The 15,258-nt window shown below is 36.4% G+C and overlaps 1 protein-coding gene across 4 annotated transcripts in view; it reads right to left on the bottom strand.

Annotated features, from left to right (window-relative positions):
* LOC107702976 (FSD1-like protein) overlaps nucleotides 1-15,258 on the bottom strand; it is a 33,383-nt gene that overhangs the window by 8,735 nt on the left and 9,390 nt on the right. For all 4 annotated transcript variants that reach the window (XM_016505455.1, XM_016505456.1, XM_016505459.1 and 1 more), the window contains exons 2-8: nucleotides 12,775-12,870; nucleotides 11,526-11,657; nucleotides 8,009-8,110; nucleotides 7,518-7,540; nucleotides 6,344-6,465; nucleotides 1,263-1,472; nucleotides 1,071-1,169 (exon numbers count right to left, since the gene is read on the bottom strand). In XM_016505455.1, the coding sequence (XP_016360941.1) occupies nucleotides 1,071-1,169; nucleotides 1,263-1,472; nucleotides 6,344-6,465; nucleotides 7,518-7,540; nucleotides 8,009-8,110; nucleotides 11,526-11,657; nucleotides 12,775-12,870 (784 nt within the window). The remainder of the gene's footprint in view (nucleotides 1-1,070; nucleotides 1,170-1,262; nucleotides 1,473-6,343; nucleotides 6,466-7,517; nucleotides 7,541-8,008; nucleotides 8,111-11,525; nucleotides 11,658-12,774; nucleotides 12,871-15,258) is intronic.

Here is a 15,258-nt window from a genome sequence, read left to right as displayed (position 1 = left end):
ACATCCGATTTCTTTCTCAGCTGTTTACATTAATTTAAAACATAACCGACTGCGTTTACGAGAATGATCGTCGAGACGGGTACTATTGACATAATTCTGTGTGTATGTGTCTGTTCAAACATAAGGAGGAGATGCGAAAGACAAATCAACTCGGTGTTCGCGCGCCGTCTGAAACACGTATCTGTGTGTGTGTGTGTGTGTGTGTGCGCTTTGCACGTGTGCGGCAGAACTGAAGAGACGCTGTGCGAGATGCGCCTTGTGCGCGCGCTTCAGGAGTCAGACAGCAAGACGAGACGGCAAAGAGTTTTTTTCTGCAACTTATTGCACTTAATAACTCTTTGTAACGTCAAGCAATTCTCTGCTATATGCGTCGAACTAAAACTTTGACCTTTTGCAACGTTTTGATTTAAGTAGCCTATTATTAAGATGATTCAAATATCGCACGCCCTTGCGATATGCATATTGCGATATTTACTTTTGCGATATTTCGATAATTTCGATATATCGTGCAGCCCTACTATCTATCTATTTTTTAATCTATTTGTTTTTGAAAAGTGTCTTATGCTCACCAAGGATATTTACTTGATCAAATATACAGTAGTAACAGTAATTTTGTGAAATTATATTAAAAGATAAATTGTAATCTATTTAAAAATGTATTTTATTCATATGACGGCATTTTTCAGTGGCCGTTACTCCAGTCTTCAGTGTCACATGATTCAGAAATCATTCTAATATGCTGATTTGCTGCACAAGAAACATTTCTGATTATTATCGTGTTGAAAACAGTTTGGTATTTTTGTGGAAACTGTAATACATATTTTTTCAGGATTCTTTGATGAATCTAAAGTTCAAAAGAACAGCATTTATTTGAAACGGAAATCTTTTGTAACATTTTAAATGTCTTTACTCTCACTTTTGAGCAACTTAATGCATCCTTGATGTATAAAAGTATTAATTTGTGTAAAAAAAAATTCTGACCCCAAACTTTTAGAAAAAATAATTATATATACATATATATAATATATTATATATATGCATAGATCTATGATTTTTACATGCTTTAATACCTCTAGTTTCCAATGTGACTGGGTCCGAATAATCACCGGCAGCTGCTTTGTTACATGCTCTTACCCGGAAGTTCATGAATTTGGTGTCAAATCTTAACCCTGCCGAATGAATAGAACAGTTTCCCTCATGCATAAAAGTGGGAGATGTAGAATATGTTGAGGATATTTTGAGCAGCACAGTGCTGTCAGCACCTTGTAGGGTGTGTTCAGTGCTCTTGACGTCGTCCACCATCTCCCAGCACTGCTCGTCCTTCACACGCGGCAGACCCTCATGGCAGGTTTTTCTGTACTCTAAGATGTAATGGTCAATCTTGCTGTCCTCCACCGGCATCCTCCAGGCGACGGTCACCTCATTATCTATGACCAGACAGTCCCCGAGCACTATCTCTGGAGCTCTTGGCACTATGTGGGGAAGATCAGAACAGGGAATTGAGGATTTTGATTCACATATATTACCTTGAAGGAGACAAATCATACATGCTTTAAGTTGTTAGTACAGTCTATTGTACCAAAACGGTCCAATTCTAGTGTTTTATGACCATTGCCCTCCATTTATAGGCAGTGTTTTCTGCAGTGCTGTTGCAATCGTCACGTGTGAAAGCAGAAACAGCATTTTTCTACATTTACTTGTGCACTGCGGGTTTACTTCGTTAAAGGCAGGTGATGCAAACAGTGTGGAACAGCACAAGGTTAGACAGACTTTCCCACATTTCTTTCTTATTGTTATTTATTCTGGTTTTTAAGGACAACAGCATGTATTCTACTCGCTCCTTATTACAACACCATGACTCGACAAATACAGGCAGTCATGTGTTCAAACACACACTGCAGCTTCATTTAATTAGATGCTCTTTTTTGAGATCTAAAAACTACATTAAGCTTTTTTAGAATATTTACAGACAGGAAAGAGCAGAGATCTTTACAACTCAACAGCAAATTACTTAATGTATACTTAAAGTCCCCATGAAATCAAAATTAAAGTTTTTTGGGCACGATAGCACGGAGCGGATCACATGCGCGAGTCGGCGCCGTCCACAAAATGTATCGGAGCTATTTGAATTCCACACAGAATGCTATATTTTATAGCAATATGGATGAGATTGTGGCTGGCATACCCTGTCAAATGCGGCTTTACGGAGCTCAACGGCTCTGAACGGCTCTAGCCCAAGCTGTGATATAAACGAACGCTATTGGCTATTTTAAAAAGGGGCGGGGCTGCTTGATATGTCCCGCCCTGTCTTCCTGTTTCAGTTCAAATGACGTCAACACATAGAGTAACGCTGTGTGTTTCTAAGCATTTCAGGGGACCTTTAATGGCAAAAAGTCTTAAATGCTTCATGAAAACATTTTTTTAAGACGGTTACTTATATTTTTTGCTTTAGTTAGGGCCCAATGAAATGCGTTTTATTTTTTCCCCAAGTTCATTTCCATTTAAAAAAAAATTCTGGATTCCATTTTAATGGTTTAATTACATAATCAAAAAGGATGTCTAATGAATTGAATTCATAAAACTTTAACAATGCATTAAGTTATTAAAATTGTAATAATATTAGGGCCCTAAGAAATGTTAAAGAAATTTCGAAATAAATTAAAATGCACAAATAGATGCCATTTCATGTTTACATGTAACGCAGGGATTCCCAAACATTATTGTCAGCCAAGCCTTTTAGACATTATACACTGTATTTACTTGAAAGCTGCAGTCCGTAACTTTTCCAGTCTAAATAGTCCGAATATAAACACTTATTATAGGTGTACTGTAGTGATTCAGGACAAGCCAAAAACAAGGTTTGGAAAATGGATTCATGGTGTACTCGCTTATTATATAAAGTTTGTAAATTTTGAACACAAAAAAGTTACGGACTGCAGCTTTGAAGTACCCCCTGAGATTTTAAGTTAATAATTTGTAATATTTTAAAAATAAAGTAAATTATCCCATTCAAATCATTGTGATAATCTAAAAGTAATCAAAGAGTAGTCCGATTAAACCAAAATGTTTGGGAGGTCTTTCCTTGCCTAACTTACAATTAATTCTATTACTGGTCTGCTCAACTCAAAATGATGATGAATTGGTTCATGAACAGGCGGGATTCTGTATGGATTGATCTTGAATCTCGAGACTCGAGTCCCTCCCATTTATCACCAATATAGACCAGATAAATTCCCTTATTGATAACATAATTATTTATAATACATTACTGGCTTGGAGAGATGTGATTTAGCTTTTTGTTTTGTTTTATTGAAATTCTTTATTTTGATGTAGCAGCGTAAACAACAACACTTATTTCAAAACAGATGTATTTACATTCTTCTCTGCAATTCAATTTTTCTTTTTTACATAATACAGGTTGGGGGGGGGGGCATAAATATTACATACTGTTATGATAATGTCATCTATTTTCCCTGAAACTATTATATATCTCCCTTCCTTATCTGAGGCCTCTGAAAGGTGTACAATCTGTAAATATTCTACTCAGCACTGACAACAAATTACTGGTTTGGGAAAACTGATTTACTTTTGCACATAAATGGCTTTAATTTTGTTGTTTAAAGACAATAGTAGTACGTCTCTCAGATATAATGCATAGAGAGTACAGATATAGAAAGTAAACCAAATATATACTCTGAACTCATGTCATGTCTGTGAGATTGTCTCGTATCCTAAATAACCTGTAAAAGATCCCCGTCCAAAGATAGCATCCAGTCATAAATAACACCACTCTTTACTTCTTCTAATGCAGATACGCTGTACAGTAACTCTGATCCTCTCTGCAGGCTGCGCAGGTTTGCTGGGGACAGAGTTGAGTTTTATGTTTCTAAATTAACTCAACCTATCGGGCTACAACAAAAAAACACACTGTCAGGTCACCAAGTATCAGAGCACAATACAAGGAGCCAGGGGTGCCAGGTGACCCACTTTTATCCCACATCTATTTATTTTTTTTGTATTAAAAGCGCAATTCTGTTATAAACAGGGAAAGGTGCCAAAAGGAAAAAGGCGGATGTTAGAACGTTAAACGCCAGATGTCCCATGTTAAATGGGCGAGGAAATCGGAAAACGTGTCGTGTTAAATCTTTACACATTTAACATATCCTATTTATCAATTTAAGCTGTCAAATAAATTGTTCATTTATGCTTGTGAAAGAACAAACATCACACAAATCACGACTTACATTGATGTAAGAAATATCCAATCAATGCACTACTGACAATTTTATCTGTTAAAACGTTTTTGTTTTGTTTTGTACATTTTTATCTAATCTAATCATTTCTTGACTTTTGACACCTCAAAGATGAGCTCTCTGTACAGACTTCAAATGATTTTAAACAATATCCATGCACAGTCTTGGAAGTTTACCTCAGTGTGAGTAAATTAATATTCATGAATTTTGTCATATAGTGGTGTCATATGACAAAGCAGAGAGATGCTTAAACACAAAGACTTTGAATATAGTTTTGATCGGGGGTTGTCAAACGTAGGCACATATAGGTGAAACATGAGTGATGAGGAAGAGAGAGAATAGTCATAACTTGATTTGACATGTTGATATCTACTGAAACATTTAGTAAGTCTACCAAATCCTCTGTGATATTAGAGCTGAGAGGGGTGTACACGAAACCAGAGTGACACATAAAATTGCAGAGAGTCACCCTGACGCATGAATACACTTGTGAACACACAAGAGCAGATTAAACAAGCAGCCAGTGCAGTGCAGTCACCCTATACAATGAACCACAAATCAGTAGAGCTTATAACATGCAAATACAATCAAATACAGGGGTCTCCAAACTCGGTCCTGGAGGGCCGCTGTCCTGCAGAGTTTAGCTGCAACTTGCCTCAACAACACACCTGCCTGGAAGTTTCTAGCATGCCTAGTAAGAGCTTGATTAGCTGGTTCAGGTGTGTTTGATTAGGGTTGGAGCTAAACTCTGCAGGACACCCCTGATCTAATATATTGATCCATTTGATTTTGCATTACTAAAACTAAATCTCAAACTTACAAAACAAATGCTTAGTCCTTTGCCATAAATACTAATTTAATTAAAAGGATAGTTCAGCCAAATATTTGGTGAAAATTTACTCATCCAAGATGTAGATGAGTTTGTTTCTTCATCAGATTTGGAGAAATGCAGCATTGCATCAGTGTCTCAGCAATGGATGCTCTGCAGTGAATGGGTGCCGTCAGAATGAGAGTCCAAACAGCTGATAAAAACATCACAATAATCCAGTCCATCAAATTTGCAATAAATTCATCTTTAATAAGTTTTTAACTTCAAACTGTTCCTTCTGACCAAAATAGCAGTTCTCGATCCATAATATTACTTTCTCAAGTGCAAATTTCGTCTGTTCTGAATCAGAAGAGAAATATGCACCATTTACAAGACAAAACAGTCCAAAACAGCTCTAAACAAATATGAGGGTGGATGTTGATGTGAGAGGACAACATGGGATGGACTTTTTCTCTGGAGGAAGTGTTATTATGGATTATGGACTCGTATTTTAGCCGCAAACAATGTTTTGAAGTTAAAACATCTTAATGATGGATTTGTTTCTTACAAACACGCAGCTTTTCACTTCACAAGACATTATCTGATGGACTGGAGTGGTGTGGATTACTTGTGGATTATTGTGATGTTTTTATCAGCTGTTTGGACTCTCATTCTGACGGCACCCATTCACTGCAGAGCATCCATTGCTGAGACACTGATGCAATGCTACATTTCTCCAAATCTGATGAAGAAACAAACTCATCTACATCTTGGATGGCCTGAGGGAGAGTAAATCTTCATACAATTTTAATTTTTGGGTGAACTATTCCTTTAACAACTCTGATAGGCCATTTAATGCAAAATAAGTTTTGTACTGAGTACCCATGAAAAGTGAGAGGGTTTACTTATTTAGCTGACATGAAATAAAAGAGTGGACCATAACTGTTTTTTTTTTGTATCCAAGTATTCACATCAGCGTCATGCAACACATGTAATATCGGAGTGTTAGGGTTATGCAAAATGGCATATTTTAGATGTTTTAGTAAACATAACAATAACATTCTTTTAAATTAATGTTAAGATCCTTTGGGTGTGGAAACATTTCTATGATGATAAGAATCATAATCATCATATTTACAGAACAGGTTATAGTAGATTCTTCTATCACAGGTTTAGTAACTAGATGCTGGGTTGTTGGAAACTCAAAGGCTGTAGGTTCAAACTCAAGATGGGTTGATCCTGTAATACAAGCGGCTAAATAACAAATGAGTGATTAGCTTACCGGGGAGGAACTTGAGGCCCTGCAGAAGCGGTCTCTCCTGACTGAAGTCCACCATCAGGTGGGTCATATTATCTGTGGCTTTGGGCTTCAGAGTCAAGCGGAAGGCAGGAGCCATTGTGACCCTAAAAGAGCAAAATATCATAGTTTAGTTATTTGTTATAACTATAGTTACAGCTGAGTTGTTCCACTGGATCTATAAGAGTTGTCGAAAACTTAATGGTGGTGAAGTTGAAGTCATGTGACTGTGGTGTAGTTCGTTTCTAGTCTACGTTTAGCTTTTTACTACTTCTTTTATTTAAAAAAAATAATAATAATAAATAAATAAACTTTTGAGTGCTCTGAGTTTTGGATCCCACTGAATATGGTCAAGTTATGTGTACTTGTGCTTCAGATCTCTTTGTAGCTACGGTGTTTACAAAATACATACATTTCCTGGCATTTTCCAAAATTTAGCTCACAAAAAAAAAAATGTTTTGAATGCTTCAGACGAAATGTTCTATCAACTCGAGTTTAAGGTTTCAGCACCTCATGAGATAAAATCTTCAAGCACTGTAGTCTGAGTCCCTATATTCCATAAAACCATATTTTATGTATGATTCAGTTAATTTTGGCATATCCTGCATTAGCAGTGCGTTTCATTTCACTGCCCATTTTAACAATATACATCCTCAAAAAATGGTTGCATGAGGATCAAGTTTGTAATGGTTCTAAATTACCCCCTCTCAAAACCTTTTAATATATATATATTTTTTTGTTATTGAAGACAATATTTGGCACTGTTTCTCACACCAAATAACTAAAGCTACTCACATCCCGCTCATGCGGTGTGAAACAGGTGTTAGTGTGCTGGATAGCAGTAAAATATAGTCTGTTAGCAGGTTTTATTGCATTCATCTTACCCATTTTAGAACCCCACAGTTTTAAAGTTGACATTCCCATTGCATAAATGTACAAATAATTTTACCACATTTTAAAACTGTGTAATAAGCCTCACTGCTCACAGTAGAAGCTTCCAACAATCAGGCTGTATTACATTCGATCCCAATGAATGTAAAGATACTGCAGGCTATAGATAGATAGATAGATAGATAGATAGAGCAAAACAAACTATGTGAACGTATGTGTCATGCAGTGGTCACACAACCACATACAGAGAGTGGAACATATACTGTACCTATCTTTGATCTGTTTGGCAGCCTTGAGGGTGAAGATAATGAGGAAGAGAGGAAAAAAAGAGCAGGTCGTTAGTATCGCCATGCAGGTAAAGTGTAAGCATGCAATTCAGCTCAGTGCTGGACTGGATATACACACACACACACACACACACACACAGAGGGTAAATCAGGATCCTAAACATATAAAGCACAGGTTGATGAGCTGTTTAACAGACTGTTTTGTATACACATTAGTTTGTAACAGATTCACATTTAATTAACAGATCATAGAAATACAGATTTTGTTTTCCATTAGCATTACATAGGTGAAAAATCAAGTTCCAGATAATAAGCAGGATTAGTATGCATAGTTCTTGTTTTAATTCTTGGCTTTTGCGTAGTAAATTAAATGAAAATTTGAAAAGACAACAAAACCAGCATTTTAATGAATTAAATAAATGATGTCCAGAGTTGCAAGTATTCTTTATCAAAAACATCAGCATGCGTCTACCTTTGTGAAATCCCCCTCATCTGTAATGTGCAGCGCATTATTAGCAAACTCCAAAAGTTCCTCTGCACTCTCTAATGCACTGGTGCTTTGGGTCAGCTGGTTCTGGAGAAGAGATAAAAGTTGATCATTATTAGTGATTCTGAAATTATTTGTGCTAGCTGATTATATCTGTGCTTATATTTTTCTAATTCAAACAGTGTAATCTTTTTTCTATACAAGGCTTTCAAATAGATGTGCATTTTTCATACTGAAGCAAAATCACACAAGCAAGTGTTGTCGTAGGCACAAAGACACAGGCCGAGTGTGACAGGAAATTAGAGTTATTACAGCTAACTAAAACTAAAACCATAAAAATAATAATAATCATTTTTGTTGCTTGAAATAAATGAACAATTAAAAAAAAAAAAAAAAATTGTTATTTCAGCTAGTTTCTCAGTTTCATTTAGTTTAACTTGATGTACTAAAATTACTGAAATGAAGATTAATAAAATCTACAGACTTTAAAAAAAGCAATAACATAAAAATGACAAAACAACAAAATTACTAAAACTTGAACTAAAATAAAAATGAAAATGGAAAACAAAAAGAAAAACAATTTTTAAGTATTAAAAACAACTATAATAGTATCTCAATAATACTAAAATAACATTTGGGAATCACAGCAGTGCTGACATTCAGACCAACAGCACAACTGCGAGTGTAATATTTCTTGAAAGATGCTTAAGCAATATCAAATGTTAACTGTTAAGAGTTACTAAGCTAATATTGAGTTACATGGTAGAAAAAAATATTGCCTGTTACTATTTTTGCCCCAACAACCATGTTCCAAACATACGGAAGCCCGTTTCCGTCACTGAATAAAAAACTTTTTATCTCACAATTCTGACTTTTTTTCACAGAATTGTGAGATATAAACTCGCAATTGCTCAATATAAATTGCTCAATATTTTTTATTCAGTGGCGGAAACGGGCTTCCATACAAACAAAACAAGTGATGGCATTCCTGAATCAATCTGTATTTTTCAACAAATCAGTTGAGTGCATGATACAATGACTCACCTATAAAGACCACCTACTAATGTTTCAATGTGACTCACTGAAAAATCCTCACCACTAAGGACCTGTTAAGACCTGAATCTCGGGTGATCCGATCACAAGTGGACAGCTGTAACACATTACTAACTGCACGTGGCATTACCATTTGTCTCCAGTGCATCTTCAGTGACCACTTGTGCCTGGATTAAAAGATCCATCTCATATCTGCCGTGCACAAAAAACTGCCACTGCTGTTATTGTTGAGCAAGATCAGTTTCACGGTTGTGATACGAGTCATCCAGCTGTTGCTGAATGGAGTCAAAGCAGCATACCGGTTGCTATTATTAAGATTCTAGTTTCACATTTCACTTTTGCTTGCACATAAAATGAGTTCTAAAGAAACATGACATAACACTCGAAGCTTTACCCTACATGTCCACTGAACTGAAAGAAATCTGCTCACTACCCCAGAGGTTTCTTCAGTGCAAGCTCCCTGACCGTCCCACACTACAGCATTCTCATGAATACTTCTATTTTTATCAACAAGGTGCACAGTGCACAGTGTAAATTACAAATTTATTGTTGATGCTGCTATGTGGGTCAATGTGAAGTCAATTTAATACAATAATTACAATAGTATATAATATCAGCAATCACACTGGTAATCAGAATTTTTATACCAGTGCATCCTTAATATTTCATGTTCTGAAGAAGGTTAAAAAAACCAAACAAACAAAAAAAAAAAGTAAAACATCAAAAACCATTAAAAAAGTATTTCGATAATATCCAGAATGGCCAGAGAGAGGCTCAGTTTAGAAAGATAAAAGCAGTGTCTAGTGATAAAATATGTGACCCTGGACCACAAAACCATTCAAAATTGAATAAATAATCTTTCCATTGATGTATGGTTTGTTAGGATAGGACAACATTTCGCCGAGATACAACTACTTGAAAATCTGGAATCTGAGGGTGCAAAATTCTAAATATTACGCTGATCAAGAAGTGCAAAGCAAATCACAATTCTGAAAACAAAATAACAAATTACAAATGCAAATGCAAGTCTAAAAAACAAAATAACAATTCAGAAAACACAACAACAATTCAGAAAACATTATAACAAGTCAGAAAACACAAAGACAAATCAGACAAACTGGAAGAGGTAGGTATAGTTTGAGACGGCGCCATTGGTTTGGGATTACTCACCAAAAGTTCGGCAAAAGGCGGGATCGAACCCGGGTCGATCGCGTCAAAAAGCCAATATCAAGCACTTATCCATCTGCGCCACTGGAGCTGATGTTTTTTAGCCACTTTTAACTAAATGTCCTAATGATTTTTGGCATAAAAGAAAAATCTATCATTTTGACCCATACAATGTATTGTTGGCTATTACTACAAATAGTAGTGATATAGTAGCGACTTAAGACTGCTTTTGTGCTCCAGGGTCACATATGTACAAATTGAAGAACTAGAGAAGCATGAAGGACATACAGAAGCTACAGATAACCGAATCCTTCAAAAGTACCCTAATAAAGGTTTCTGTAGCTGTCAGTAATGAGCAGCAGCCGGCGTGTTTACGTACTGTTCTGCGGTTAAGGATGGGAAGGGTGCTGATGGCTAATCACTTATCTGAGCTCATTGCTCTCTCTGGTATTGTTCCTGTTCAGTGGACTTAGAGGGCTGGGCACAATACTGCCATTACAGCACCATGACATCACCAGCCCAACCACACACACACACACACACACACACACACACTTACCAGAAACTTGAACAAAAACAAAGCTATGCGATAACTGAGCCTATAATCCTGCTCGAAATATGAGCAGTGCCTGGTGTTATTTTAGAATAAGTATAAACTAGGGCTGGGGAAAACAACAATGTTAATTTCTGTGATTAATATAGGCTCCTCAAGTCTTAAAAATAATTACAAATACATCTTTCCTGAGAGTGCGCCCAACTGATAATGAAAGTGTGAATGCTTTATTAAATCAGTAGGGATTCGCAGACAGACCCTAATGCTGATCTTCACATAAAAATAGTTTCTGAGTGTTTCTAATGATGTGACAGAGCAACATCACCTGGAGTTAGATTGAATTAAATTAAGACAAAGCTAAAAGTGACATTTATTAACAGGTTTACTTGGTGATTATTATAAATGTATCTAAATCAAAAGTTGTATAACTTTGATCCTGTTATTAATGAATGATAAACTGAAAGAGTATTCTGACAATATACAGTTTAGGTCTATTTAAGCCTAAAAATGGATGACTTTTGATGACTAAATTGATTATTAAAACGGCTCAATTTATGAGGCATTGGTATTTGGATCGATATTAGCATTACTGAGCTTGATAACACTTGGTATAAAGATGCCATTAAACTAATATCATTTGAATTACTTCTTATGTTGATTCTACATCAGTTTGAGGGTTCATGTGCCAATCCCAAAGTCCTTTGAGGTAGTTTGGGTTAAGGCTGGTACCTGAAGCTCATGCGATTTCCGGACTGTGTCCTGTTTGATGGTGTTGGTCATACTCTCTTTCATCTCATCTAGGATGGAGTACAGCGTGTCGAATTCCTCCTCTAAATCCGACACCACCTGTGTGGAGTTGACCTGAAACATGACAAAATTTTAAAATGAAGGGAGAAAAAATGTGAAATGTGACTTTCACAAAAAATGTGAAAACAAGTGACTTATAAGATACAAAGTATAACCACCCGTAATCTTACAGTAATCTCAGGCAGCTTCCAACATTTAACTTTAAGCAAATGCAGAGCTAATAGGTATGGTAAATCATAGTTATAACAAAAAGTTACGAGATGCTTCATAATTATGAGATAAAAGCTAGAAATTATGAGATAAGAAATCAAGACTAGTGGTCGACCGATATTGGTTTTTTAACAGCCGATGCCGATATCTTGGAAAGCAGGGTGGCCGATGGCCGATATAAAGCCGATATAATTGTATTTATTTTCATTAATATTTAAGAAATTTGAAATTTAATCATTTGAAAATGGATTAAAAAATACATTTGTAAAATAAACATTCTTGTACTTTAGATGACAAAGTATTTTCCACAAATAAAATTTGTTTAAATGATGTAAATGCGTATTTGCTGAATGCTTACGGCAAACGAGAAAGTATTATAATGTTTGCCTTTCTATTACTAATAATATAAAAGCAATCGTTATAATACTTTTGTATACATTTTAATTCCTTCATTTAACAGTTCTATCGGATTATTAGACAGACTTCTATCTGTATTAGACAGAACTGTTAACGACGACGGTGAACAAGAGTGAGAATGTGAGCATTGTGCCGCTCAGGCACCGTCAAAATAAAAGTCCCACCTCGAACGCATCGGCCAAACAGAAAAACTTATCGGCCAACGCCGATATTTGAAAAATGCAAAATATCGGCCGATATATCAGCCTTGGCGATATATCGGTCGACCACTAATCAAGACATTGTCTCGAAATTATGAGACTTTCTGGGCCATCATTTTTAACCTCAATTTTTCAAAGCTTATTCATTTTAATTTACATAAACCTTATTTGGTATTGGCATTCATACCTGTTACTATCCACCAGAATTAGAAATATCTCCTAGCATCTCTAGTGGTATAAACGAGACATGCTGCTCTATATAGTAATGTTGTATACAGCTGAACACCGTACAGCGTCGCTGAGTTTGTATGTAGCAACTTCATTTATGCTTCTAGAGTACTCACCTGAACTCGACCCAAAGTGTGATTTAGCGTTTCAATGAAATTCTGGAGCTCCTCATTTTTGTTTGCTAATGTGGCAATTATCCTCTGTAAGGCATCCTGAAGAAAACAGACAACAACAAAAAAAAAAACACACTGCTTAGCATTTTCTTGCTGTTGTATTTGTCTTATTGTTGTATTTGTCGATGATTTCATTGTCTTCAACAATTCCTTGGGAATATTTTCCCTACATTACTTAGCCTTTTATTCAATTTTCATGTGATACTAAAATTGGCATCAAGAATTGTGAGATTGCTCTGGTATCTAAAATACCAGATGACCAGATACAGCGTCAGCCATATTGCTCATGCACTGATGTATCTGGCAAGGTGTCAACAGTGCCAATTGTGTTGCTAAACTGCCTACTTAAAACCGTGATAGCCCGTTTTTCTTTTGCGAGAAAAGTGACGCTGTCTTGTGTCACATCTTTCCACTTGCATGACAGACAAGTCTTGATGAGGTCTCTCATTGTCTGGACAACGCCTTGCAATGTAGCCAGCTTTTTAACATGCATTGCACTTCTTCAATCTCTCACTCTCTTGTTTCCAATTCCAGCCCCTCTAGTTTGCACAGCTGCTATGGAGAATCTCTCAGAACCATCGGAAGAATCTTGCGTCTGACCTTTCGTGCAGTTCTTCCTGTCTTGTGTCACCTCAACTTTGCTCAGTACAAATTCAGATTCAGATGTAGATGAGATGTACAAACTGTTTATTTTTATTTTCATTACAATTTAAGATATAATTGTCTCAGTATTCAAACACTGTTTTATGAAACTGCACGGGCACATGAAGGTTGAGGATCCGAGTGCACTGATGGGTAATCCAAAGGCGTAATCCAGAAACAGGCAGAAGGTCATATACACGGCAAACAGTCCAAACAATAACAACAGGGCAAAACACAGGCAAAGGGACCTCCGTGAAGTTGGCACCCCATAAAAAGAAATAATCAACAAAACTATGCCATTCATTTGTGCTCGATTTGTGCCGTTCAAATTTACATTGTATCTATTTCCCAGCCTCAGAAATAACAAATACTAAATAATGAATAACAAACAACAAAAAAGACAGGCAGAGAAACAAAACCAGCAAAACAAGGCTTAGAATTGCAGTACAGACACATACAAGACTTAGCAGTGAATGCCAAAGAGAACCGGGCTTTTATAGGGTGAGCTAACAAGACACAGGTGCAAACAATGAGTGCTGATGAGTGTGCAAAGGATTATGGGGAATGCAGTCCAGGGTAGAGTGGAAAAGGTGTGGGATGGAGTGCCCTCTGGTGATTATCAAGGGCACTCCATCTGGTGATCGTGACACATTGCTTATTTCAATTTCCCTGTCTTCCTTCAAAATGATTTCAATAGCTGATGAAAAAATTTGATTTAGGCCTAGTGCATCAGCTACCTTTCCTTCATTATATTTCGCAATTTTGGAAATTCTTTTGTTATTTGGGATATTGCTCAGTCGTATGGCTGGCTCATCTGTATATTTTCAATCTCTTTCGCTTTCCCTCTGAGGCAAAAACGCACTACTTTTGCGTTATATACTTTTGAACACTTTAGTTAGTGATGGAAACTTGAAGAAGAACAGAAATAGACTCTCAGCTGGAAGACTTATTGGAAATGTGCTATTTCACATTATCCAAAAAGTTATCTATTAAATATATTTTAAAATTTTATAAAAGATTTCAAAACACTATTTATATGCAGCCTTGGTTATTGCTGTGCTAATATAAAGCAGAAAACGTTTGACCCAATTTAATATAAAGTAATCTCTGTCCTCTAAAGCCCCGTTCACACTGCCAGCGACACAGCGACAAAGCGACATGCTCCCATTCATTTTCAACGGAGAGCTGGCGACTTCCGGCGACACGAGCGACAGTGACCGTAAGGCGAAAGAATGTGGGCGTGTCAAGCGATGCGAGTCAAGCGACAAAAGTTAAGAAATGTTTAACTTTATGCAAATTAACAGCGAATTTCGCAAGCGACAACCAATAGGAGTAAAGAATCTGTCAGTGGCGCTCACACGTCACCGCCTCAAATGCAGGCAAGCCAGGACAGATTTCCTGAGCGATTTCACTGTTTTATATGATTTGACTGTAACCACATACATGGATATTAAAAAAATGATGCGTAGAAAAGAAACTGTTGACTGTCTAAGTGAATTTGATTCATACATTGATGGTTCGAGTTGTTAATTATATGATGCAGTGAGCAGTTTAGCACCGGTTAATGGTTTAATGCACGAGCACTGCTGTAGTTTATATAACAACAGCAGAATGGTACTTTTATTTCTTTTAAGTCTAATTCCTAGTCATATTAGAAGGATATCTTAGTTTTACCGCAAAATATATAGTTTGTGATTGCATTTTCTAAAGATATGTCAAGACGTGCAGTCTACCAATAACATTAGAGCGACAGCAGTAGGAACGCCCACAAGCGCTTCACAGCAC

The sequence above is a fragment of the Sinocyclocheilus anshuiensis genome, unplaced genomic scaffold, assembly GCF_001515605.1.
Source record: "Sinocyclocheilus anshuiensis isolate Anshui unplaced genomic scaffold, SAMN03320099.WGS_v1.1 scaffold238, whole genome shotgun sequence".
Lineage (NCBI taxonomy): Eukaryota > Metazoa > Chordata > Actinopteri > Cypriniformes > Cyprinidae > Sinocyclocheilus > Sinocyclocheilus anshuiensis.
Note: the sequence above shows the minus strand (reverse complement) of the source record. Positions and strands in the feature narration are given on the sequence as shown.